The sequence below is a fragment of the Anomaloglossus baeobatrachus genome, chromosome 9 (genome assembly GCF_048569485.1).
Source record: "Anomaloglossus baeobatrachus isolate aAnoBae1 chromosome 9, aAnoBae1.hap1, whole genome shotgun sequence".
In the NCBI taxonomy this organism is placed as follows: domain Eukaryota; kingdom Metazoa; phylum Chordata; class Amphibia; order Anura; family Aromobatidae; genus Anomaloglossus; species Anomaloglossus baeobatrachus.
In genome coordinates, this window is record NC_134361.1 from 202,883,498 (window position 1) to 202,906,832 (window position 23,335).

The window sequence follows — 23,335 nt, forward strand, 5'->3', positions numbered from 1 at the left end:
GGGCAGAGGGCGGACACGGGCAGAGGGCGGACACGGGCAGAGGGCGGACACGGGCAGAGGGCGGACACGAGCAGAGGGCGACACACAGACTAAGCTGGACGTTCAAGTCTGGATTCACATCTACCGAGCTCAGTACTGCTGTATAATCTCTTCCATCCTTGTGCTGCTCCTCCTGTCTAGCTGCTAAATACCGTAAGAAAAGAAGAGCAAGAATTCCTCTCTGTGTGCTTTGTATAGGAGACATCATAGTCTCCACACAGTAGCTCAGGGACAATTGCAAATTAAGAGACAGAGCCTGTGGTGAGGTAAACTGGTTAGTTATATAGTGACTGAAGATAGTGTTGTTCCTCAAGTACACACATGACCAATATTTCTAGAGCTCTTGGACCTGATGAGGCCGGTGTACTCCTCATTCTGAAAATTTGTCAGAATGGTAAGTGGAGTGCTGTACTTACCTATATTACTTGGCTATATGTATTTAGTTTTGGAAAGTTAAGCTCAGTGTCCACCTTCCAAACCTGACGGACAGCTCCTCAGTGTCCCTCCTCCCCGCTGCTGCTGAGATCTCGCACTGCTCAGTACAAGCTGCAGCTGACTCAATACACTTAAACTTCAGCTGGATGCTGAAGTGTTTAGATCCAGGACTTAGTATTGAGCCCTTAAAGAAAATCTTGTAAGCTGTAGAGTTGTCTTCATGCCCGGCATAACCAATCCCATAATGTACTGACTATATATTCCAGGCTAGACCTGATATAAATAGCCGTACAGATGACCCCTCGCATAGTTATGTCCTCTATAAAGGCTCCAGAAATAGTCTGCTCCGGTCACACAACCGCGGTGAGTTTTTCTAATTCTTCGCCTTTGAACTGGTTAATTTTAGCCTCACTCTAACCCGAATAGTTCAGGCTCTGCCCCTGTCCTGACCACTTTGGCAACTAAAGCCGCCCCCCTATATGAAATATTAACTCTAAAACCTCCCATTTTTCTCGGAAGCACAAGAAGATATAAACAGCTGGGTGTTACTAGACCGCAGGGGTGTGTCTACGCACTCTGACCCAGTCCAATCACTGTCCTTGTGTCTGGATACGCTCCTTTGACCAGAGTAGATGGTAAAACCCCCGCAGATCCCATTTCTATCCATAAATTTCCAGGAGGAGCAACAGAGGAACAGTGCAATTAGATACGCTCCTTTGACCAGAGCAGATGGTAAAACCCATGCAGATCCCATTTCTGTCCATACATTTCCAGGAGGAGCAACAGAGGAACAGTGCAATTAGATACGCTCCTTTGACCAGAGCAGATGGTAAAACCCATGCAGATCCCATTTCTATCCATACATTTCTAGGAGGAGCAACAGAGGAACAGTGCAATTAGATACGCTCCTTTGACCAGAGCAGATGGTAAAACCCATGCAGATCCCATTTCTATCCATACATTTCTAGGAGGAGCAACAGAGGAACAGTGCAGTTAGATTACTATTTGCTTTGGGTAACACCCTCGCAGTTCCCATTTCTATCCATACATGTCCAGGAGGAGGAACAGTGCAATTAGACACGCCCTTTTGACCAGAGCAAATGGTAACACCCCCGCAGTTCCCATTTATATCAATACATTTCCAGGAGGAGGAACAGTTCACTTAGATACACCCCTTTGACCAGAGCAAATGGTAACACCCCTGCAGTTCCCATTTCTATCCATAGATTTTCAGGAGGAGCAACAGAGAAACAGCGCAATTAGATACGCCCCTTTGACCAGAGGAAATGGTAACACCCCCGCAGTTCCCATTTCTATCCATACATTTCCAGGAGGAGCAACAGAGGAACAGTTCACTTAAATACACCCCTTTGACCAGAGCAAATGGTAACACCCCTGCAGATCCCATTTCTGTGCATAAATTTCCAGGAGGAGCAACAGAGGAACAGTTCAATTATTATACGGGCGCTTACACATATTTACTAAACCACAACGGTCACCAATATCAATCAGTGCGATATCAACCGATTTTGGTTGCGGGCACACGCTGCGGCAGGTCCGAAGCAAAATCGGATCGCTGCCGGTGGGAAGCACGGCCAGCCGCAGCGTGTGGCCTCAACATCATTCTAACTTAAAGGCATATATATCGTTTTTTACAATTCTAGTTTGGCCTTTATACACCATGCTTATTATATATTTTTTTATTGTGTGGTCTGTTTTTCATAAATCAGCTGAATCGAGCTCGCTGACAGACTCTCAGTTTACTCATTCGGCAGCCAGCAATAGACAGTGCGGTACAGAGGCTGTAAAAGGCAAATGGTGCAAAATGTTTCATGAAACCCAATTGCAAAAATATTTTTTTCCCCAAATACAATGTCCCCAGATAAAAGCACCGGTCGAAAATATATGAACCCCTCCACTAGCTGCTTGATGTGACTTTCCGTTTCTTCTCCATCAGGTAAAGTCTTTGGCCGAGTCGATAGACGACGCTCTAAGCTGCCGATCTATGCACTGCACCGATCCTCGAGATGAAAAAGGAACCTTAGAGAAAGGAGAAAGTAAAGAGCAGCACGGAGACAGCACCGCGACGTCGTTCAGCGATGTAACGCTTTACATGGATGAGGGGGTGCCGGTGTCTCCCCTTTCCCTCGATAGACCTCCAAGCTCCGATCAGGACACTCCACGAGAAACAAGTTCCCGGCAGGAATACTGGGCCACGTCCTCCTCGCGGGAAGACAGCCGGGAGAACGGCAGCCGGCGGAGCACGCCCTGCATGGAGTGCCGAGACTTTCGCATGAGAGGGGCTCACCTTCCTTTGTTGACCATCGAGCCCCCCAGTGATAGTTCCGTGGACCTGAGCGACCGGTCAGATCGAGGGTCCCTAAATAGGCAGGTGGTGTACGAGCAAGAGAACTGCAGCCCCCACGGGACTCTTAAACAAGCCCCTCACAAAGGACCGGCTCGCTCGCCCCATCCGCATCGCCATTACCACCCCGATCCTCCGCCTACCCCATCGGACTCTGGAGGTGGTAATAATGGCACACAGGTGGGAGTTGGAGGTAGCATGGCGGGGGTCCGGCACCTTCATCATGGTAAACAGGAACTCGGGGAGAACTCTGATGGGGATAACGAAAGCCTAAATAGTACCACCAACTCCAACGAGACCATCAACTGCAGCTCCGGCTCCTCTTCCCGGGATAGTCTACGGGAGCCTCCGAACACGTTGTGCAAGCAGACGTACCAGAGGGAAACCCGGCACAGCTGGGACTCGCCCGCATTCAACAACGACGTGGTCCAGAGGAGACAGTACCGGATCGGCCTCAACCTCTTCAACAAGTAGGTGCCCGAAAGGACGGAGCGGTCCCCTCCGAAATCGCCGTAAACTACGGCCATTAGCCAAGTTGTAATTAGTCATTTGTATCCCCCTCATTCCAACCTGCAAATAGGACGAGCTCTGCCCACCGGTGGGGTCCTGTCCGTTATATAGCCCCCCTTAGGGATTAGGAGCAAATTATAGATTCAGGGTTTGCGTCTTTTAAAGGGGTTGCCCGGTAGGTTATCACCTATCCTGCCGATACATGATAACTTATTTGGTGGGGGGTCCGATTGGCAAAAAGGGGATTTCTTTTATGCCTGACAGCTGCTCCATTCTTTTTCTATGGGGCTGTCGGACAGGCAATAAATTGAGCGGGGGGTCGAGATCTGCCAATCTGTGCGGGTATCACCGATCAAAAAGTTATCACCTATCCTGTCCCTTTAGATGTCTCTAAACATTAACCTAACACTTGCAGGCCACATGGTTGAGGTGATGACATCCAAACTCCCATTGGATGACTCTTCTCCTTTCCCCTTAAAGTACCCACTAATATCAACTAATTAAAGGGGTTTCAACTACCTTAACTAATTTCATTTTTTAGTCATCAATCGTACTATTAAATGACACTAAATGCACCATACCCTTATTATAGTAATATAAAACTTTTATCATCACTTGTTGTCTGCCTGCAGCAGCTCTGATGTTTACATCCATCCCTTCCTTTCCCTGTGCTTACTGTGCTCTGTTACTACAAGTTCCATCATGCATTGCAATAGCCTGTGATCCAGCACCTAGCTTGCCCCCTCCATTCTCTACCCTCTGCTGTTGTAGATATTGGGAGATGCCAAGTGTCAGATCAACCCACGGTAGGTACCAGTCCAACTGGTACCTACCCTTCCTCTCCCTGAACTCAATCTGCTCTGTTACTACAAGTTCCATCATGCATTGCAGTACCATGTGATCCAGCACTTAGCTCCCCCCGCCATTCTCCACACTGTGCTGCTATAGATATTGGGAGATACCAAGTGTCAGAACAACCCAGTGTAGTTACCAGTCCAACTGGTATCTACCTTTCCTCTCCCTTAGCTTACTGTGCTCTGTTATTACAAGTTCCATCATGCATTGCAGTACCATGTGATCCAATTAGCTCCCCCCTCCATTCTCCACCCTGTGCTGCTGTAGATATTGGGAGCTATCAAGTGTCAGAGCAGCCCAGGTTAGGTACAAGCCCATCTGGCTATTGCCATATGGCCAGTACAGCCCTGTCATAGTGTTTATTCAAATATTCAGCACTTTTCAGCTGTCCAGGTTGGTGATTGGATTACCTAAACCCTTTGCTAGTGAAGTGCTGTGATCTGCATTTCAAAAGCAAAGGTGTCAGCCCCTGCTGTTACTGCTGAATGAAACTGTCAGGTCAGTTTGTGAGGCAGACTAATTGTGATTCATTCCAAAATATCCACACCCACCATCAGGAGCCCGGTGACCACTTCCTTTCTTTTGGTCTGATTTCTATGCCGGAAAAGCAAGTATCAGACATAACGGAGGAGGAAGAATCTGCATAACTATCTAGTACTATGGTGATCCCTGCTGAGATGCGCTCGTATAAGCTATACATCCAACTATATTAGAAAAGATATAGCAAGAGGGTGAAAAAGACGTGGAAAACCCCTTTAAGAAAAAAGTGGCTGCGGACAGGGGTGCTGCTGTTTTTAGACAAAATCTTTACCACTTGACCGGTATCACCAATGCTGTACCTGATGGGATGGCTGCATGCTGCCATCTGCTGGTTGTACAGAGTGATGTCTCTTACACATCAGGGCTTTGACCTTGTCTGAAAAAGGGGCACAACTTATGCTTTGGGGGTCTCTGAACCTTTTGTCATTTAATGTAATGATGGTTTATTTTTATAATAGAGCAAATAGATCTCCATACATGTAGTGTCCTGCAGCTGCCATGTAGACGGGTAAGGGGGGCTGAGAAAGAGGGGAAAGGGGGGAAAGAGAGGGAAGGGGGGGCTGAGAAAGAGGGGGGGGGTGAGGGGGAAAGAAGGGGGGTGAGGGGGTAAGAGAGGGGGGGTGAGGCGGGAAAGGAGAGGAAGGGGAATGTGGGGGGAGAAGGGGGGGAGAAGAGAAGGAGGGGAATGTGGGGGGAGAAGGGGGGGAGAAGAGAAGGAGGGGGAAGGGGGGGGAGAAGAGAAGGAGGGGGAAGGGGGGGAGAAGGGAAGGGGGGGAGAAGGGAAGGAGGGGGAAGGTGGGGGGAGAAGAGAGGGAGGGGGAAGGTGGGGGGAGAAGGGAGGGAGGGGGAAGGTGGGGGGAGAAGAGAGGGAGGGGGAAGGTGGGGGGAGGGGAAGGTTGGGGGGGAAAGAGGGAGGGGAAGGTCAGGGGGAAAGAGGGAGGGGAAGGTTAGGGGGAAAGAGAGGGGGGAACAGGGGAAGTGGAGTTTCCCTTTAAATTTTGCTTTTGCAGCTTGTTTACAGCACAGGCCTGCAGTAATATGTGTTCATGGAGGGCACATTTCGGGTTCACTGACCGCATGCAGCGTGCCCGACGTCAGAAAATATCAGGATTATTGGACTGTTAAAATGCTAAGGAGTTTTGTGAGCATGTGGATGTTATGTAAGCCGGCGAGCCTGGATACTGCCGTATTGTGTATCGGAGCGGGGTACAAGATCCTGCCATTATAATTCGGGAACAATAAGCGGACAAATTCCATATTGCATTTTCTCTCCTCTTTTTTTCTAGTTTTTGGTGTTCTTTATTTTTAATTTGCGCTTTTTTATATTTTTTTTTTTTCTTTTTCTACTGGTCATTATTATGGGAGGTTTAGGGCTTCCAGATGTTTTGTTTTTTTTTTTTTTTTCAGCCAATTCATCATCTACAACTTTTTGAAAATTTGCCAAATTTCTGTGCAAATGTCTTCCACCCCCTTCGGAGTGATTTAATGTCTGTCAACCTCTGCAAATTTTGCGACATTTTAAGGGATAATTAAGCCTTTTTGCCTTTTTAAAAGTCGTTAAATGGTTAAAGACAAATGTATGAGTGTTTTTTATTTTGTGTAAAACTCTTGCGTCACGTCCGATACTTTAAAGAATGAAAGGTGACAAATTCCAAATGATAAATCGGGTCCAAAGTGATATTTAGTGTTTTGCTTCCTTCTATCATAGGGTTATTATGGTGCAGGGACGTGGTAAATACAAGTATAAGGCACAGTGAGGCGGCGGTAGGTGATATGTATGGCAAAGTTGTCGGATCAGTAGATGTGCAATGCTGTGGTGTCAGATCCGGTGGATAGGCAATGGCAGGGTATTGGATTGGTGAATGGGCAGTGTTAGATTGTTGGATGGGCAATGTCGGGGTGTCGGACCAGTGGTTGGGCAATGTTGGGGTTTCAGGTCCGGTTGGATTTGCACTTCCAGGGTATCAGATTGGTGGATGGCCAATGTCGTATTGGTGGATGTGCAATGTCGGGGTGTAGGATCGGCGGATGGGCAATGCCAGGGGTTCGGACTAGCGGATGGGCAATTCTGCAGCATCATTCCGGCTGATAGCCAATGTCAGTGTGTCAGATTGATGGATGGGCAATTCTGGGGTGTCGTTCTGGCTGATGGGCAATGTCGGGATGTCTGATGGCCAATGCAGGGTGTCTGCTTGATTGGTGAATTGGCAATGTCGGTGAGTCAGATCGGTGGATGGGCAACGCCAGGCTGTCTGATACATGGGTAAAGCTGGGGTGTCTGGTGAATAGGGAATGCCGAGGAGTCGAATCGGCGGATGGGGAATGCCGGGGTGTCTGGGGAATGCCGGGGTGTCTGGTGGATGGGGAATTTCCGGGGTGTCTGGGGAATGCCGGGGTGTCTGGGGAATGCCGGGGTGTCTGGTGAATGCCGGGGTGTCTGGTGAATGCCGGGGTGTCTGGTGAATGCCGGGGTGTCTGGTGGACGGGGAATGCCGGGGTGTCTGGTGGACGGGGAATGCCGGGGTGTCTGGTGGACGGGGAATGCCGGGGTGTCTGGTGGACGGGGAATGCCGGGGTGTCTGGTGGACGGGGAATGCCGGGGTGTCTGGTGGACGGGGAATGTCGAGGTGTCTGGTGGACGGGCAATGTCGGAGGGTGTCTAGTGGACGAGCAATGCCGGGGTGTCTGGTGGATGGGAAATGCCGGGGTGTCTGGTGGATGAGCATTGCCGGGGTGTCTGGGCAATGCCGGGGTGTCTGGTGGACGGGCAATGCCGGGGTGTCTGGTGGACGGGCAATGCCGGGGTGTCTGGTGGACGGGCAATGCCGGGGTGTCTGGTGGACGGGCAATGCCGGGGTGTCTGGTGGACGGGCAATGCCGGGGTGTCTGGTGGACGGGCAATGCCGGGGTGTCTGGTGGACGGGCAATGCCGGGGTGTCTGGTGGACGGGCAAAGCCGGGGTGTCTGGTGGACGGGCAAAGCCGGGGTGTCTGGTGGATGGGCAAAGCCGGGGTGTCTGGTGGATGGGAAATGCCGGGGTGTCTGGTGGATGGGAAATGCCGGGGTGTCTGGTGGATGGGAAATGCCGGGGTGTCTGGTGGATGAGCAATGCCAGGGGTGTCTGGTGGATGGGGAATGCCGGGGGTGTCTGGTGGATGGGGAATGCCGGGGTGTCTGGTGGATGGGGAATGCCGGGGTGTCTGGTGGATGAGGAATGCCGGGGTGTCTGGTGGATGGGGAATGCCGGGGTGTCTGGTGGATGAGGAATGCCGGGGTGTCTGGTGGATGAGGAATGCCGGGGTGTCTGGTGGATGGGGAATGCCGGGGTGTCTGGTAGATGGGAAATGCTAGGGTGTCTGGTGGATGGGGAATGTCGAGGTGTCTGGTGGACGGGCAATGTCGGGGGGTGTCTAGTGGACGAGCAATGCCGGGGTGTCTGGTGGATGGGAAATGCCGGGGTGTCTGGTGGACGGGGAATGTCGAGGTGTCTGGTGGACGGGCAATGTCGGGGGGTGTCTAGTGGACGAGCAATGCCGGGGTGTCTGGTGGATGGGAAATGCCGGGGTGTCTGGTGGATGGGAAATGCCGGGGTGTCTGGTGGATGAGCAATGCCGGGGGTGTCTGGTGGATGGGGAATGCCGGGGGTGTCTGGTGGATGGGGAATGCCGGGGGTGTCTGGTGGATGGGGAATGCCGGGGTGTCTGGTGGATGGGGAATGCCGGGGTGTCTGGTGGATTGGGAATGCCGGGGTGTCTGGTGGATGGGGAATGCCGGGGTGTCTGGTGGATGAGGAATGCCGGGGTGTCTGGTGGATGGGGAATGCCGGGGTGTCTGGTAGATGGGAAATGCTAGGGTGTCTGGTGGATGGGGAATGCCGGGGTGTCTGGTGGACCGGCAAAGCCGGGGTGTCTGGTGGATGGGCAATGCCGGGGGGTGTCTGGTGGACAGGCAATGCTGGGGGGTGTCAGATGGATTTGAAATGCCCTTTCTTATTTCTGCCATTAAGAGTTCAATCCATTCCCAGATTTGTGCCTTGTTTCTCTCTAGGTGTAAAAGTCTAATAATTGATGATCTCCTCTTGCGCGGTGCATCCATACGGCACAGGGCGGCCTTGCCGGGCTCCACTAGAGGCAGCAGTGATAGATCTCGGCGCTGTCTCTTCTATAGGACTGGTGTTTTTGCTATTTTCCTAGTTTACTCGCAGCCCATTATAATTCAGAGAAGAGCTTTGTAGACTCCTGAAAATCCGCGGATCCGTCACATGGGGCCGGTGTAAGGTGATCGTCTTAGTTCTTGTGTTTCGAGTTGAGATTCTTGGATTTCAGGACAGTGATTTCCTTACTATTCACTGCTTTTCTGTACAGATCCATTAAGTGATGGAAGATATAACCTATGGTTACTCCAGAAATTATATTTTCATATTATTTTTCATGATATTTTGGTAGTAGGGTGAACCTGATAAGTCTCGATTAGGGTGTCTGTGTTTGTCCCATGGTGGGAAAGGTTCCTTGCTCAAATTACCTCCGTACATCTGGTTTATGAATAAAGATCAGTCATATGAGACGTCCTAGTCAGTCTGATATTATTACCCTGGAATTTATGCTTTTAGTGGGGAAAACCCCTTCAACCGCTTTTACTGCGAAGAATCCATTCCTGCACCTGTGGCCTTTTAAGATCCTATTTCTTTCCAACTGTTGTGAAATAACTTTTCTGAGCCTGACCTAACCATCTGTAATTGCCAGTGCATGCTAGGAGTTGTAGTTCTGAGGCGAGCAGCAGGTTGGAAGAATGCCGGGGTGTCTGGTAGAGGGGAATGCCGGGGTGTCTGGTGGATGAGGAATGCCGGGGTGTCTGGTGGTTGGGCAATGCCGGGGTGTCTGGTGGATGAGGAATGCCGGGGTGTCTGGTGGATGAGGAATGCCGGGGTGTCTGGTGGATGAGGAATGCCGGGGTGTCTGGTGGATGAGGAATACCGGGGTGTCTGGTGGATGAGGAATGCCGGGGTGTCTGGTGGATGAGGAATACCGGGGTGTCTGGTGGATGGGCAATGCCGGGGTGTCTGGTGGATGGGCAATGCCGGGGTGTCTGGTGGACGAGAAATGCCGGGGTGTCTGGTGGACGAGGAATGCCGGGGTGTCTGGTGGACGAGGAATGCCGGGGTATCTGGTGGATGAGGAATGCCGGGGTGTCTGGTGGATGGGCAATGCCGGGGTGTCTGGTGGATGGGCAATGCCGGGGTGTCTGGTGGATGGGCAATGCCGGGGTGTCTGGTGGATGAGGAATGCCGGGGTGTCTGGGCAATGCCGGGGTGTCTGGTGGATGAGGAATGCCGGGGAGTCTGGTGTCTGGGCAATGCCGGAGTGTCTGGTGGATGAGGAATGCCTGGGTGTCTGGTGGATGAGGAATGCCTGGGTGTCTGGTGGATGAGGAATGCCGGGGTGTCTGGTGGATGAGGAATGCCGGGGTGTCTGGTGGATGGGCAATGCCGGGGTGTCTGGTGGATGAGGAATGCCGGGGTGTCTGGTGGATGAGGAATGCCGGGGTGTCTGGTGGATGAGGAATGCCGGGGTGTCTGGTGGATGAGGAATTTCGGGGTATCTGGTGGATGGGGAATGCCGAGGTGTCTGGTGGAGGGGAATGCCGGGGTGTCTGGTGGATGAGGAATTTCGGGGTGTCTGGTGGGTGAGGAATTTCGGGGTGTCTGGTGGGTGGGGAATGCCGAGGTGTCTGGTGGAGGGGAATGCCGGGGTGTCTGGTGGGTGGGGAATGCCGAGGTGTCTGGTGGAGGGGAATGCCGGGGTGTCTGGACAATGCCGGGGTGTCTGGTGGATGGGGAATGCCAAGGTGTCTGGTGGAGGGGAATGCCAGGGTGTCTGGTGGATGAGGAATGCTGGGGTGTCTGGTGGATGGGCAATGCCGGGTGTCTGGTGGATGAGGAATTTCGGGGTGTCTGGTGGATGGGGAATGTCGAGGTGTCTTGTGGAGGGCAATGCCGGGCTGTCTGGTGGATGAGGAATGCCGGGGTGTTTGGTGGATGAGGAATGCCGAGGTGTCTGGTGGAGGGGAATGCCGGGGTGTCTGGTGGATGGGGAATTTCGGGGTGTCTGGTGGATGGGGAATTTCGGGGTGTCTGGTGGATGGGGAATGCCGGGGTGTCTGGTGGATGGGGAATGCCGAGGTGTCTGGTGGAGGGGAATGCCGGGGTGTCTGGTGGATGGGCAATGCCGGGTGTCTGGTGGATGAGGAATTTCGGGGTGTCTGGTGGATGAGGAATTTCAGGGTGTCTGGTGGATGGGCAATGCCGGGGTGTCTGGTGGATGAGGAATTTCGGGGTGTCTGGTGGATGGGGAATGCCGGGGTGTCTGGTGGAGGGGAATGCCGGGGTGTCTGGTGCAGGGCAATGCCGGGTGTCTGGTGGATGGGCAATGCCGGGGTGTCTGGTGGATGAGGAATTTCGGGGTGTCTGGTGGATGGGGAATGCCGAGGTGTCTGGTGGAGGGGAATGCCGGGGTGTCTAGTGGATGGGGAATGCCGGGGTGTCTGGTGGATGGACAATGCCTGGGTGTCTGGTGGATGAGGAATTTCGGGGTGTCTGGTGGATGGGCAATGCTGGGGTGTCTGGTGGATGGGCAATGCTGGGGTGTCTGGTGGATGGGGAATGCCGGGGTGTCTGGTGGATGGGGAATGCCGGGGTGTCTGGTGGATGGGGAATGCCGGGGTGTCTGGTGGATGGGCAATGCCGGGGTGTCTGGTGAATGGGCAATGCCGGGTGTCTGGTGGATGGGCAATGCCGGGGTGTCTGGTGGATGAGGAATTTCGGGGTGTCTGGTGGATGGGCAATGCCGGGGTGTCTGGTGGAGGGGAATGCCGGGATGTCTGGTGGATGAGGAATGCCGGGGTGTCTGGTGGAGGGGAATGCCGGGGTGTCTGGTGGATGAGGAATGCCGGGGTGTCTGGTGGATGAGGAATGCCGGGGTGTCTGGTGGATGGGGAATGCCGGGGTGTCTGGTGGATGGGGAATGCCGAGGTGTCTGGTGGAGGGGAATGCCGGGGTGTCTGGTGGATGGGGAATGCCGGGGTGTCTGGTGGATGGACAATGCCTGGGTGTCTGGTGGATGAGGAATTTCGGGGTGTCTGGTGGATGGGCAATGCCGGGGTGTCTGTTGGATGGGCAATGCTGGGGTGTCTGGTGGATGGGGAATGCCGGGGTGTCTGGTGTATGAGGAATTTCGGGGTGTCTGGTGGATGGGCAATGCCGGGGTGTGTGGTGGATGGGGAATGCCGGGGTGTCTGGTGGATGGGCAATGCCGGGGTGTCTGGTGGATGGGCAATGCCGGGGTGTCTGGTGGATGAGGAATTTCGGGGTGTCTGGTGGATGGGCAATGCCGGGGTGTCTGGTGGATGGGGAATGCCGGGGTGTCTGGTGGATGAGGAATGCCGGGTGTCTGGTGGATGGGCAATGCCGGGGTGTCTGGTGGATGAGGAATGCCGGGTGTCTGGTGGATGGGCAATGCCGGGGTGGATGGGGAATGCCGGGGTGTCTGGTGGATGGGCAATGCCGGGTGTCTGGTGGATGGGCAATGCCGGGGTGTCTGGTGGATGGGCAATGCCGGGGTGTCTGGTGGATGGGCAATGCCGGGGTGTCTGGTGGATGAGGAATGCCGGGGTGTCTGGTGGATGAGGAATGCCGGGGTGTCTGGTGGATGAGGAATGCCGGGGTGTCTGGTGGATGAGGAATGCCGGGGTGTCTGGTGGATGAGGAATGCCGGGGTGTCTGTTGGATGGGGAATGCCGGGGTGTCTGGTGGATGAGGAATTTCGGGGTGTTTGGTGGATGGGGAATGCCGGGGTGTCTGGTGGATGGGGAATGCCGGGGTGTCTGGTGGATGAGGAATGCCGGGGTGTCTGGTGGATGGGGAATGCTGGGGTGTCTGGTGGATGGACAATGCCGGGGTGTCTGGTGGATGAGGAATTTCGGGGTGTCTGGTGGATGGGCAATGCCGGGGTGTCTGGTGGATGGGCAATGCTGGGGTGTCTGGTGGATGGGGAATGCCGGGGTGTCTGGTGGATGGGGAATGCCGGGTGGATGGGCAATGCCGGGTTGTCTGGTGGATGAGGAATTTCGGGGTGTCTGGTGGATGGGCAATGCTGGGGTGTCTGGTGGATGGGCAATGCCGGGTTGTCTGGTGGATGAGGAATTTCGGGGTGTCTGGTGGATGGGCAATGCTGGGGTGTCTGGTGGAGGGGAATGCCGGGGTGTCTGGTGGATGAGGAATGCCGGGGTGTCTGGTGGATGAGGAATGCCGGGGTGTCTGGTGGATGGGGAATGCCGGGGTGTCTGGTGGATGAGGAATGCCGGGTGTCTGGTGGATGGGCAATGCCGGGGTGTCTGGTGGATGAGGAATTTCGGGGTGTCTGCTGGATAGGCAGTGCCGGGGTGTCTGGTGGAGGGGAATGCCGGGGTGTCTGGTGGATGAGGAATTTCGGGGTGTCTGGTGGATGGACAATGCCGGGGTGTCTGGTGGATGGGCAATGCCGGGGTGTCTGGTGGATGAGGAATGCCGGGGTGTCTGGTGGATGAGGAATGCCGGGGTGTCTGGTGGATGAGGAATGCCGGGGTGTCTGGTGGATGAGGAATGCCGGGGTGTCTGGTGGATGAGGAATGCCGGGGTGTCTGGTGGATGGGGAATGCCGGGGTGTCTGGTGGATGAGGAATTTCGGGGTGTTTGGTGGATGGGGAATGCCGAGGTGTCTGGTGGAGGGGAATGCCGGGGTGTCTGGTGGATGAGGAATGCCGGGGTGTCTGGTGGATGGGGAATGCTGGGGTGTCTGGTGGATGAGGAATGCCGGGGTGTCTGGTGGATGGACAATGCCGGGGTGTCTGGTGGATGAGGAATTTCGGGGTGTCTGGTGGATGGGCAATGCCGGGGTGTCTGGTGGATGGGGAATGCCGGGGTGTCTGGTGGATGGGCAATGCCGGGTGTCTGGTGGATGGGCAATGCCGGGGTGTCTGGTGGATGAGGAATGCCGGGTGTCTGGTGGATGGGCAATGCTGGGGTGTCTGGTGGATGGGGAATGCCGGGGTGTCTGGTGGATGGGGAATGCCGGGTGTCTGGTGGATGGGCAATGCCGGGTTGTCTGGTGGATGAGGAATTTCGGGGTGTCTGGTGGATGGGCAATGCTGGGGTGTCTGGTGGAGGGGAATGCCGGGGTGTCTGGTGGATGAGGAATGCCGGGGTGTCTGGTGGATGAGGAATGCCGGGGTGTCTGGTGGATGGGGAATGCCGGGGTGTCTGGTGGATGAGGAATGCCGGGTGTCTGGTGGATGGGCAATGCCGGGGTGTCTGGTGGATGAGGAATTTCGGGGTGTCTGCTGGATAGGCAGTGCCGGGGTGTCTGGTGGAGGGGAATGCCGGGGTGTCTGGTGGATGAGGAATTTCGGGGTGTCTGGTGGATGGACAATGCCGGGGTGTCTGGTGGATGGGCAATGCCGGGGTGTCTGGTGGATGAGGAATGCCGGGGTGTCTGGTGGATGAGGAATGCCGGGGTGTCTGGTGGATGAGGAATGCCGGGGTGTCTGGTGGATGAGGAATGCCGGGGTGTCTGGTGGATGGGGAATGCCGGGGTGTCTGGTGGATGAGGAATTTCGGGGTGTTTGGTGGATGGGGAATGCCGAGGTGTCTGGTGGAGTGGAATGCCGAGGTGTCTGGTGGAGTGGAATGCCGGGGTGTCTGGTGGATGAGGAATGCCGGGGTGTCTGGTGGATGGGGAATGCTGGGGTGCCTGGTGGATGAGGAATGCTGGGGTGTCTGGTGGATGGACAATGCCGGGGTGTCTGGTGGATAAGGAATTTCGGGGTGTCTGGTGGATGGGCAATGCCGGGGTGTCTGGTGGATGGGGAATGCCGGGGTGTCTGGTGGATGGGCAATGCCGGGTGTCTGGTGGATGGGCAATGCCGGATTGTCTGGTGGATGAGGAATTTCGGGGTGTCTGGCAGGGCTGTGGAGTCGGTAAGCCAAACCTTCGACTCCGACTCCGACTCCTCAAATTCTCTTGCACCGACTCCGACTCCGGCTCCGACTCCGGCTCCTACATATATTGCTTATAGTTAAATGAAAAATTTATTGTAGTACATGAATATGTGTATGTGAACATCAGACATTTAATAATTTTTATGATACAATAATCAAGATATTTGGATAGAACATAAAATATATTTATTGGAATACAACTTTAGAACACAAAAAACTGTAATAAATTGTAAATATGTAATACACTATGTAATATACAGTAGATTACATATATATCTTGTGTGTGTGTATATACACTGTATATATATATATATATATATATTATATATATTACATATTTACAATTTATTAGTTTTTTTGTGTTCTAAAGTTGTATTCCAATAAATATTTTATGTTCTATCCAAATATCTTGATTATTGTATCATAAAAACAATTAAATGTCTGATGTTCACATTGTACTACAATAAATTTTTCACTTAAATATAAGCATTATACTAAATGTTGTTATTTAGTAAAATATTCAGCACATTCTGCATTGCACTCCTGTCCCCAATTTATTATATATTTTAGGAGTCGGAGTCGGTGCATTTTATACCGACTCCGACTCCACCAAAATGAGCTCCGACTCCGACTCCACGACTCCGACTCCGACTCCACAGCCCTGGTGTCTGGTGGATGGGCAATGCTGGGGTGTCTGGTGGAGGGGAATGCCGGGGTGTCTGGTGGATGAGGAATGCCGGGGTGTCTGGTGGATGAGGAATGCCGGGTGTCTGGTGGATGGGCAATGCCGGGGTGTCTGGTGGATGAGGAATTTCGGGGTGTCTGGTGGATAGGCAGTGCCGGGGTGTCTGGTGGAGGGGAATGCCGGGGTGTCTGGTGGATGAGGAATGCCGGGGTGTTTTTGGCGTGCTGATTTTGGACCTTAGTGTACATCTGTAACATTAGTCCTGCTTGTGTTGCGGTGTGTATGATGTGACATTTGTGTCCAATACGCTGACATAATGGATTCCTTGTGCCCAAAAAATGCCCCATGTATTATTTAAAGTGAACCTACTGCCCCCCTGACCTTTCTTTTAGTAAATCACTGTATTTTCCAGCTTTGCTTACATCTCTGTATTGTGCCGTTCCTCTTATTCCGCCTGGAAATTTTATGAATAAATTGACAACTGGGTGTTGCCATGTCGTATGTTAAAAAGGCATGTCCCTTTTCAGTGTAACAGTCACAGCTCTGATTGGGCAATGTCGAACACGCCCCCTGACTGGTAACACCCAGTTGTCAATTTATCCATAAATTTGTTGGAGGAACAACAGAGGAACGACAAAGGTCGAAGGAAAGATGACACAATTGTTTTGTAAAAAAAGAACTGTCTAGAGTGATGACAGGTTCCCTTTAAAACACCATGGATATTTGGGGATATTTTTAGGCTGGATTCACAGGCACACTGCTCAGTACTGCTGTATAATGTCTTCCATGCTGCTGGATTCACAGGCACACTGCTCAGTACTGCTGTGTAAGGTCCTCCATGCTGCCGGATTCACAGCCACACTGCTCAGTACTGCTGTATAATGTCTTCCATGCTGCTGGATTCACAGCCACACTGCTCAGTACTGCTGTATAATGTCCTCCATGCTGCTGGATTCACAGGCACACTGCTCAGTACTGCTGTATAAGGTCCTCCATGCTGCTGGATTCACAGCCACACTGCTCAGTACTGCTGTATAATGTCCTCCATGCTGCCGGATTCACAGGCACACTGCTCAGTACTGCTGTATAAGGTCCTCCATGCTGCTGGATTCACAGCCACACTGCGCAGTACTGCTGTATAAGGTCCTCCATGCTGCTTGATTCACAGGCACACTGCTCAGTACTGCTGTATAAGGTCCTCCATGCTGCCGGATTCACAGCCACACTGCTCAGTACTGCTGTATAATGTCCTCCATGCTGCTGGATTCACAGCCACACTGCTCAGTACTGCTGTATAAGGTCCTCCATGCTGCTGGATTCACAGCCACACTGCTCAGTACTGCTGTATAAGGTCCTCCATGCTGCTGGATTCACAGCCACACTGCTCAGTACTGCTGTATAAGGTCCTCCATGCTGCTGGATTCACAGCCACACTGCTCAGTACTGCTGTATAATGTCCTCCATGCTTCTGGATTCACAGCCACACTGCTCAGTACTGCTGTATAAGGTCCTCCATGCTGCTGGAATCACAGGCACACTGCTCAGTACTGCTGTATAATGTCCTCCATGCTGCTGGAATCACAGGCACACTGCTCAGTACTGCTGTATAAGGTCCTCCATGCTGCCGGATTCACAGGCACACTGCTCAGTACTGCTGTATAAGGTCCTCCATGCTGCTGGATTCACAGGCACACTGCTCAGTACTGCTGTATAAGGTCCTCCATGCTGCCGGATTCACAGGCACACTGCTCTGTACTGCTGTATAATGTCCTCCATGCTGCTGTTACTGCTTTGAAACATATCCCAAATCAAGAAAGAAGCAGGAATCCTTCATATCTGTGTCTGTACTGCGTATAGGGAACATTAAAGTATCTAGTCTTTACCCACTAGCTCAGAGACAACTGAAAGTTAAAGACACCATACAGAGAGAAAATGTGGTGAAAAATGCAGAATACAAGTCATATAATTGACAGGTCAGACCAGCGACATCGTTGAGGTTCGACCTGTGTGCTCTCCAATGCTGCTGGTGTAGGTTCAGCTTCAGAGCAGCGCTTCCAAGCTATTCAGCAAAGAGCTAGCAAGTGCTGCATTCCTTACCTAGGAAACCAGCAACTGCTGTTAACACTTCAGAGGTAATCGGTGAATTATGGACTTAAGTATCCCTCTATCCTTGAGAATGGAGAGGATTTTTAAGAAAAATCGTATTGCAAAGTTGCTTATTTCTACAATTTTACCAATTGGAGAGAATAAATCCTTAAAGGTCTCTTCACTCAGGACAAATAAGCTACAGAATTCCTTGTGGAAAAGCGTCCACTAACATAATTTATGTGGTTTATTGTGATAATTGCCTTTCATAATCCAAAAACTTACTGATAGGGAACTTAGATTGTGATCCCCAATGGGGACAGTATTGTCATTGTATGTAAAGCGCTGTGGAATTAATAGCACTATATAAATTAATAATAATAATAATAATTATTGTTAATTATTTATTATTATTATTATTATTATTATTATTATTATTTTAACATTATTATTAATAATAATAATATATTATAATAATAATAATTTAGGATCCTTACCTATAAACCCAGATGTTTTCGGGGTCATACATATTGACAATACAGGATAGGAAAATAACTCCTTTTATTAGGATAGTAATCCAACAATGCCCGTATAAATGTGTTTTGTAATTATTGTTATGGGCCATTAGGAAATTGTATGATGCTGAATCATAGCGAGCGGATTTATCCCTGGTCGTAAATTAAGAAGCCGTCATATAAAAGGTGATAACTATTCGAAATATTGTGTGTAAAATTTATTTTGCTCATGGTTGTAAATAGTTCTCCACCTTGAAGATTAAAAAAGTTGAAAAACAAAACTCCCCATACATGCTCTCTGGTATCACCTGAGATCAGAACATGGTATACAAACTATGACATTTATATTCAGAAATTAAAGTTCATGGTGTGCTGACTATATAATAGTAGATAACGCTGTTTAGAAAAATAAAACAAAAAATAATTTGTAGATTGAAAAGGATTTAGGATATGCTCATTGGGGGGTTTTTTAGGAGTCAGAGATTGGCCATATTTTGTTCTTATCTTATTCTAGTTGCTCTCCTGAGCATTACGGTTTTTGTTTTTTTTAAAATCTGCCATACCGTTTTAGAGATATGAGCCTTTTTATTTACTCACAGGATCCTCAGGGGCGTGTCTTTTAAGCTGCTCTGCATAATTAAGCACCGCCCCCTCGGAAAGATCATAAGATTAGCACTAAATAAAAAGGCCCATATCTCGGGAACCGTATTGTGCATTTAATAAAGAAAAAAAATGGCATACTCTGTGTAGCATCGGGAATAATATAAGACCAAAAATTGGCCACTTTTGTCTGAGACTGGCCCCTTTAATTCACTCTAATACTTAGAATACAAAAAACTTTTCCTGTTCATCTCTATGGAAAATTTATTTTCCTATTCTTATGAAGTTTTTTGCTTTTTGTTTTTTTCCTGGAGGGTTTTGAAAAACTAAAATTAAAATTTTAATGTGAACTGTGTAATACTCGATTTACCCTGCGGGGGAGCTGTAGCAGAATTGACCACTTACTGACTAAGGATTTGGCCAGCTTTGGACTAGAAGTAAAGTTTGATATCGATTTCTTAGTGCCATGTGTATTATTTTATTATTAGATTTTTACTGGATTTATTATACATCTGTTTTCCTTTTTACTATAGAAAACCAGAAAAAGGGATCCAGTACTTGATCGAGAGGGGCTTCCTGTCCGATACGCCCGTGGGGGTGGCACATTTCATCCTCGAGAGGAAAGGCCTGAGCCGTCAGATGATCGGAGAGTTCCTTGGAAACCGCCAGAAGCAGTTTAACCGGGATGTATTAGAGTAAGGCACCATGGATCCCGGGACTACAAGGGGGCACGTGGTTTTTGTAGAGGTGGCTGTTAAGGATGAGTGGGCACTACCATGCTCGGGTGCTCTGTACTCGTAACTAGTGATGAGCGGACACTACCATGCTCGGGTGCTCGGTACTAGTATCTAGTGATGACCGGGCACTACCATGCTCGGGTGCTTGGTACTAGTATCTAGTAATGACCGGGCACTACCATGCTCGGGTGCTCCGTACTAGTAACTAGTGATGACCGGGCACTACCATGCTCAGGTGCTTAATACTCATAACTAGTGATGACCGGGCACTACCATGCTCAGGTGCTCAGTACTGGTAACTAGTGATGAGCGGGCACTACCATGCTCGGATGCTCAGTACTCGTAACTAGTGATGAGTGAGCACTAACATGCTCGGGTGCTCAGTACTGGTAACTAGTGATGAGTGGGCACTACCATGCTCGGGTGCTCTGTACTCGTAACTAGTGATGGGCGGGCACTACCATGCTCTGGTGCTCGGTACTCGTAACTAGTGATGAGCGGGCACTACCATGCTCGGATGCTCAGTACTCGTAACTAGTGATGAGTGGGCACTACCATGCTCGGGTGCTCTGTACTCGTAACTAGTGATGGGCGGGCACTACCATGCTCTGGTGCTCGGTACTCGTAACTAGTAATGAGCAGGCAATACCATGCTCAGGCGCACTACTTGCCCGCTCATCACTAGTTACGAGTATCGAGCACCCGAGCATGGTAGTGCTCACTCATTACTAGTTACGAGTATAGAGCACCCGAGCATGGTAGTGCCCGCTCCTCACTAGTGACCGTGTGTGTGAGAACACAAAGTCCCCCTATCCTGCATGCTTGTGGGTGCGGTGTCTGCCGGGGTCTTTCCACGTTGGTTGCCTGAGCAGGATGTGCTGAGCTTTCTTGGCTGCGAGCTGAAGGGGTGTCCTGGAATGAGAACACTTGACATCTTGTGCGAGCGGATAAGGATGTGCTGGAGGTCTGCCATTTTTGTGAGAGAGCAGTATGCGACTTACTAATGAGGATTGCCATCTTTTCTGCAGAGGAACGCCATGTTTTACAGGGAAAAGCTTTTACAGTACAAAGCAGATCAAGTAGTAGAGTCGGAATCCCCTGTAGAATACGAATTAAAGGGTTTTTTCACATCTTCATAAATGGATGTTATCGGATAGTGCTTGTAAAGACAAGCATTTTTGCAATTTACTTCTTCTTAAATTTTGTAACCGTTCTTGAGATATTAACCCTTTTTCTTTTGTTTACAGCTTGTTGTCAACAATTTCTTTTGTTTACAGCTCGTTGTCTAGGCAACTGACCATCACTGCTGTCAAGATTCTAAGCACCACTCTGACGCTAGCCATGATTAGGAAGTGTCGGCGTCCCCCCAACATCAAACCCGTGCTTATATACACAGTATAAAAACACTGCTCATATTCTGCTGTAAAGCAGCGGTGGTAGGTTTCCAAGGCAACAAGCAGTAAGCAAAAGAAGAAATGTTAATATCTCAAAAACGGATGAAAATTTTAACAAGCAGTAAATTGCAAAATTGCTCGTATTGACAAGCTCTATCCAAAAATACCCCTTTATGAAATTGGAGAAAAACACTTTAAGTGACCAAAATACACATATGTATAGATGTACGAGTGACATTGGGGGAGGGGAAGTGACTTCCATTGCCTGACTAACATAATAGCAACTCTACCGGGCTGAAAGAAAATCTATTCCGGACTCCCTTGCTCTGCAGAGCTGCGATTCTCAATGCCGTCAGCTTGTTAACCTTCGTAATTTATATCTGCCAGCCAGCAGAGGCTCGGGCCAGCAGCGCTGTCACATATATACTATTTATAACCCGAATTAGCTGACGCTGGTGATTGCAATCTGTATACAGCGCAGCAAAATGCCACGGTGGTCTGCAAGCCGCGGGAAATCAATGAATAAGAAGTGACGGCTACAGATGTAGCAGAGCTGACCTGGCGCAGCGGAGTCTGTCATTTGTCACAGTGTGATACGTCGGTGTAATCTGTGCAGCTTCTGATGGATCTGTTATGTTTCCAGCTGCGTGGTGGACGAAATGGATTTCTCCAACATGGATCTGGACGACGCGCTGAGGAAGTTTCAGGCGCACATACGTGTTCAAGGGGAGGCTCAGAAGGTGGAGAGGCTCATCGAAGCGTTCAGGTGACTCCTTTGACCACCTATACCACAATCCGACCCATCTAATCTGCTACCACTTAATGAGTGATTTGACTTATCCCATGTCTGGATTCACAGCCGCACTGCTCAGTACGGTTATATAATGTCCTCTATATGACAATCTAAGGCTACATTCACACTTCCGTTGTTTTGCATCAGTCACAATCCGTCGGCTTGAGGAATTACGGTAACCTGCAAAATATTTTGCAGGAATCAATTTTTTCCCCATAGACTTGTATTAACGACGGATTGTGACTGATGGCCCTGCGTTGCATCCATCCGCCGCGTGACAGATCAGTCGTTTAGTGACCGACCATCGGGCTGGAGCAATGCGAAATGTAGCGTTTTTCTTCAGCGGCGAAAAAACGGACACTGACTGTGTCGGTGTCTGTCGTGTTTTCTAATGGAAGCCTATGGACGCCGGAATCCGTCGGTATCCGTCAAATGATGCAATCCGGCGATGGTTCTGTCTTTCTCTCGCTCTTTCTCTTGCTCTTTCTCTCGCTCTTTCTCGCGCTCTTTCTCGCGCTCTTTCTCGCGCTCTTTCTCGCGCTCTTTCTCGCGCTCTTTCTCGCGCTCTTTCTCGCGCTCATTCTCGCGCTCTTTCTCGCGCTCATTCTCGCGCTCATTCTCGCGCTCTTTCTCGCGCTCTTTCTCGCGCTCTTTCTCGCGCACTTTCTCGCGCTCTTTCTCGCGCTCTTTCTCGCGCTCTTTCTCGCGCTCTTTCTCGCGCACTTTCTCGCGCTCTTTCTCGCGCTCTTTCTCGCGCTCTTTCTCGCGCTCTTTCTCGCGCTCTTTCTCGCGCTCTTTCTCGCGCTCTTTCTCGCGCTCTTTCTCGCGCTCTTTCTCGCGCTCTTTCTCGCGCTCTTTCTCGCGCTCTTTCTCGCGCTCTTTCTCGCGCTCCTTCTCTCTCGCGCGCTCCTTCTCTCTCGCGCGCTCCTTCTCTCTCGCGCGCTCCTTCTCTCTCGCGCGCTCCTTCTCTCTCGCGCGCTCCTTCTCTCTCGCGCGCTCCTTCTCTCTCTTGCGCTCCTTCTCTCTCTTGCGCTCCTTCTCTCTCTTGCGCTCCTTCTCTCTCTTGCGCTCCTTCTCTCTCTTGCGCTCCTTCTCTCTCTTGCGCTCCTTCTCTCTCTTGCGCTCCTTCTCTCTCTTGCGCTCCTTCTCTCTCTTGCGCTCCTTCTCTCTCTTGCGCTCCTTCTCTCTCTTGCGCTCCTTCTCTCTCTTGCGCTCCTTCTCTCTCTTGCGCTCCTTCTCTCTCTTGCGCTCCTTCTCTCTCTTGCGCTCCTTCTCTCTCTTGCGCTCCTTCTCTCTCTTGCGCTCCTTCTCTCTCTTGCGCTCCTTCTCTCTCTTGCGCTCCTTCTCTCTCTTGCGCTCCTTCTCTCTCTTGCGCTCCTTCTCTCTCTTGCGCTCCTTCTCTCTCTTGCGCTCCTTCTCTCTCTTGCGCTCCTTCTCTCTCTTGCGCTCCTTCTCTCTCTTGCGCTCCTTCTCTCTCTTGCGCTCCTTCTCTCTCTTGCGCTCCTTCTCTCTCTTGCGCTCCTTCTCTCTCTCGCGCTCCTTCTCTCTCTCGCGCTCCTTCTCTCTCTCTCTCTCGCGCTCCTTCTCTCTCTCTCTCTCTTGCGCTCCTTCTCTCTCTCTCTCTCTTGCGCTCCTTCTCTCTCTCTCTTGCGCTCCTTCTCTCTCTCTCTCTCTGGCGCGCTCCTTCTCTCTCTCTTGCGTTCCTTCTCTCTCTCTTGCGTTCCTTCTCTCTCTCTTGCGTTCCTTCTCTCT

General features: G+C 51.1%; 1 protein-coding gene across 6 annotated transcripts in view; it reads left to right on the forward strand.

Annotated features, from left to right (window-relative positions):
• The window catches only part of IQSEC2 (IQ motif and Sec7 domain ArfGEF 2), a 210,267-nt gene that overhangs the window by 166,826 nt on the left and 20,106 nt on the right, over positions 1–23,335 (forward strand). For all 6 annotated transcript variants that reach the window (XM_075324275.1, XM_075324270.1, XM_075324274.1 and 3 more), the window contains 3 exons: positions 2,432–3,309; positions 19,193–19,354; positions 21,434–21,556. In XM_075324275.1, the coding sequence (XP_075180390.1) occupies positions 2,432–3,309; positions 19,193–19,354; positions 21,434–21,556 (1,163 nt within the window). The remainder of the gene's footprint in view (positions 1–2,431; positions 3,310–19,192; positions 19,355–21,433; positions 21,557–23,335) is intronic.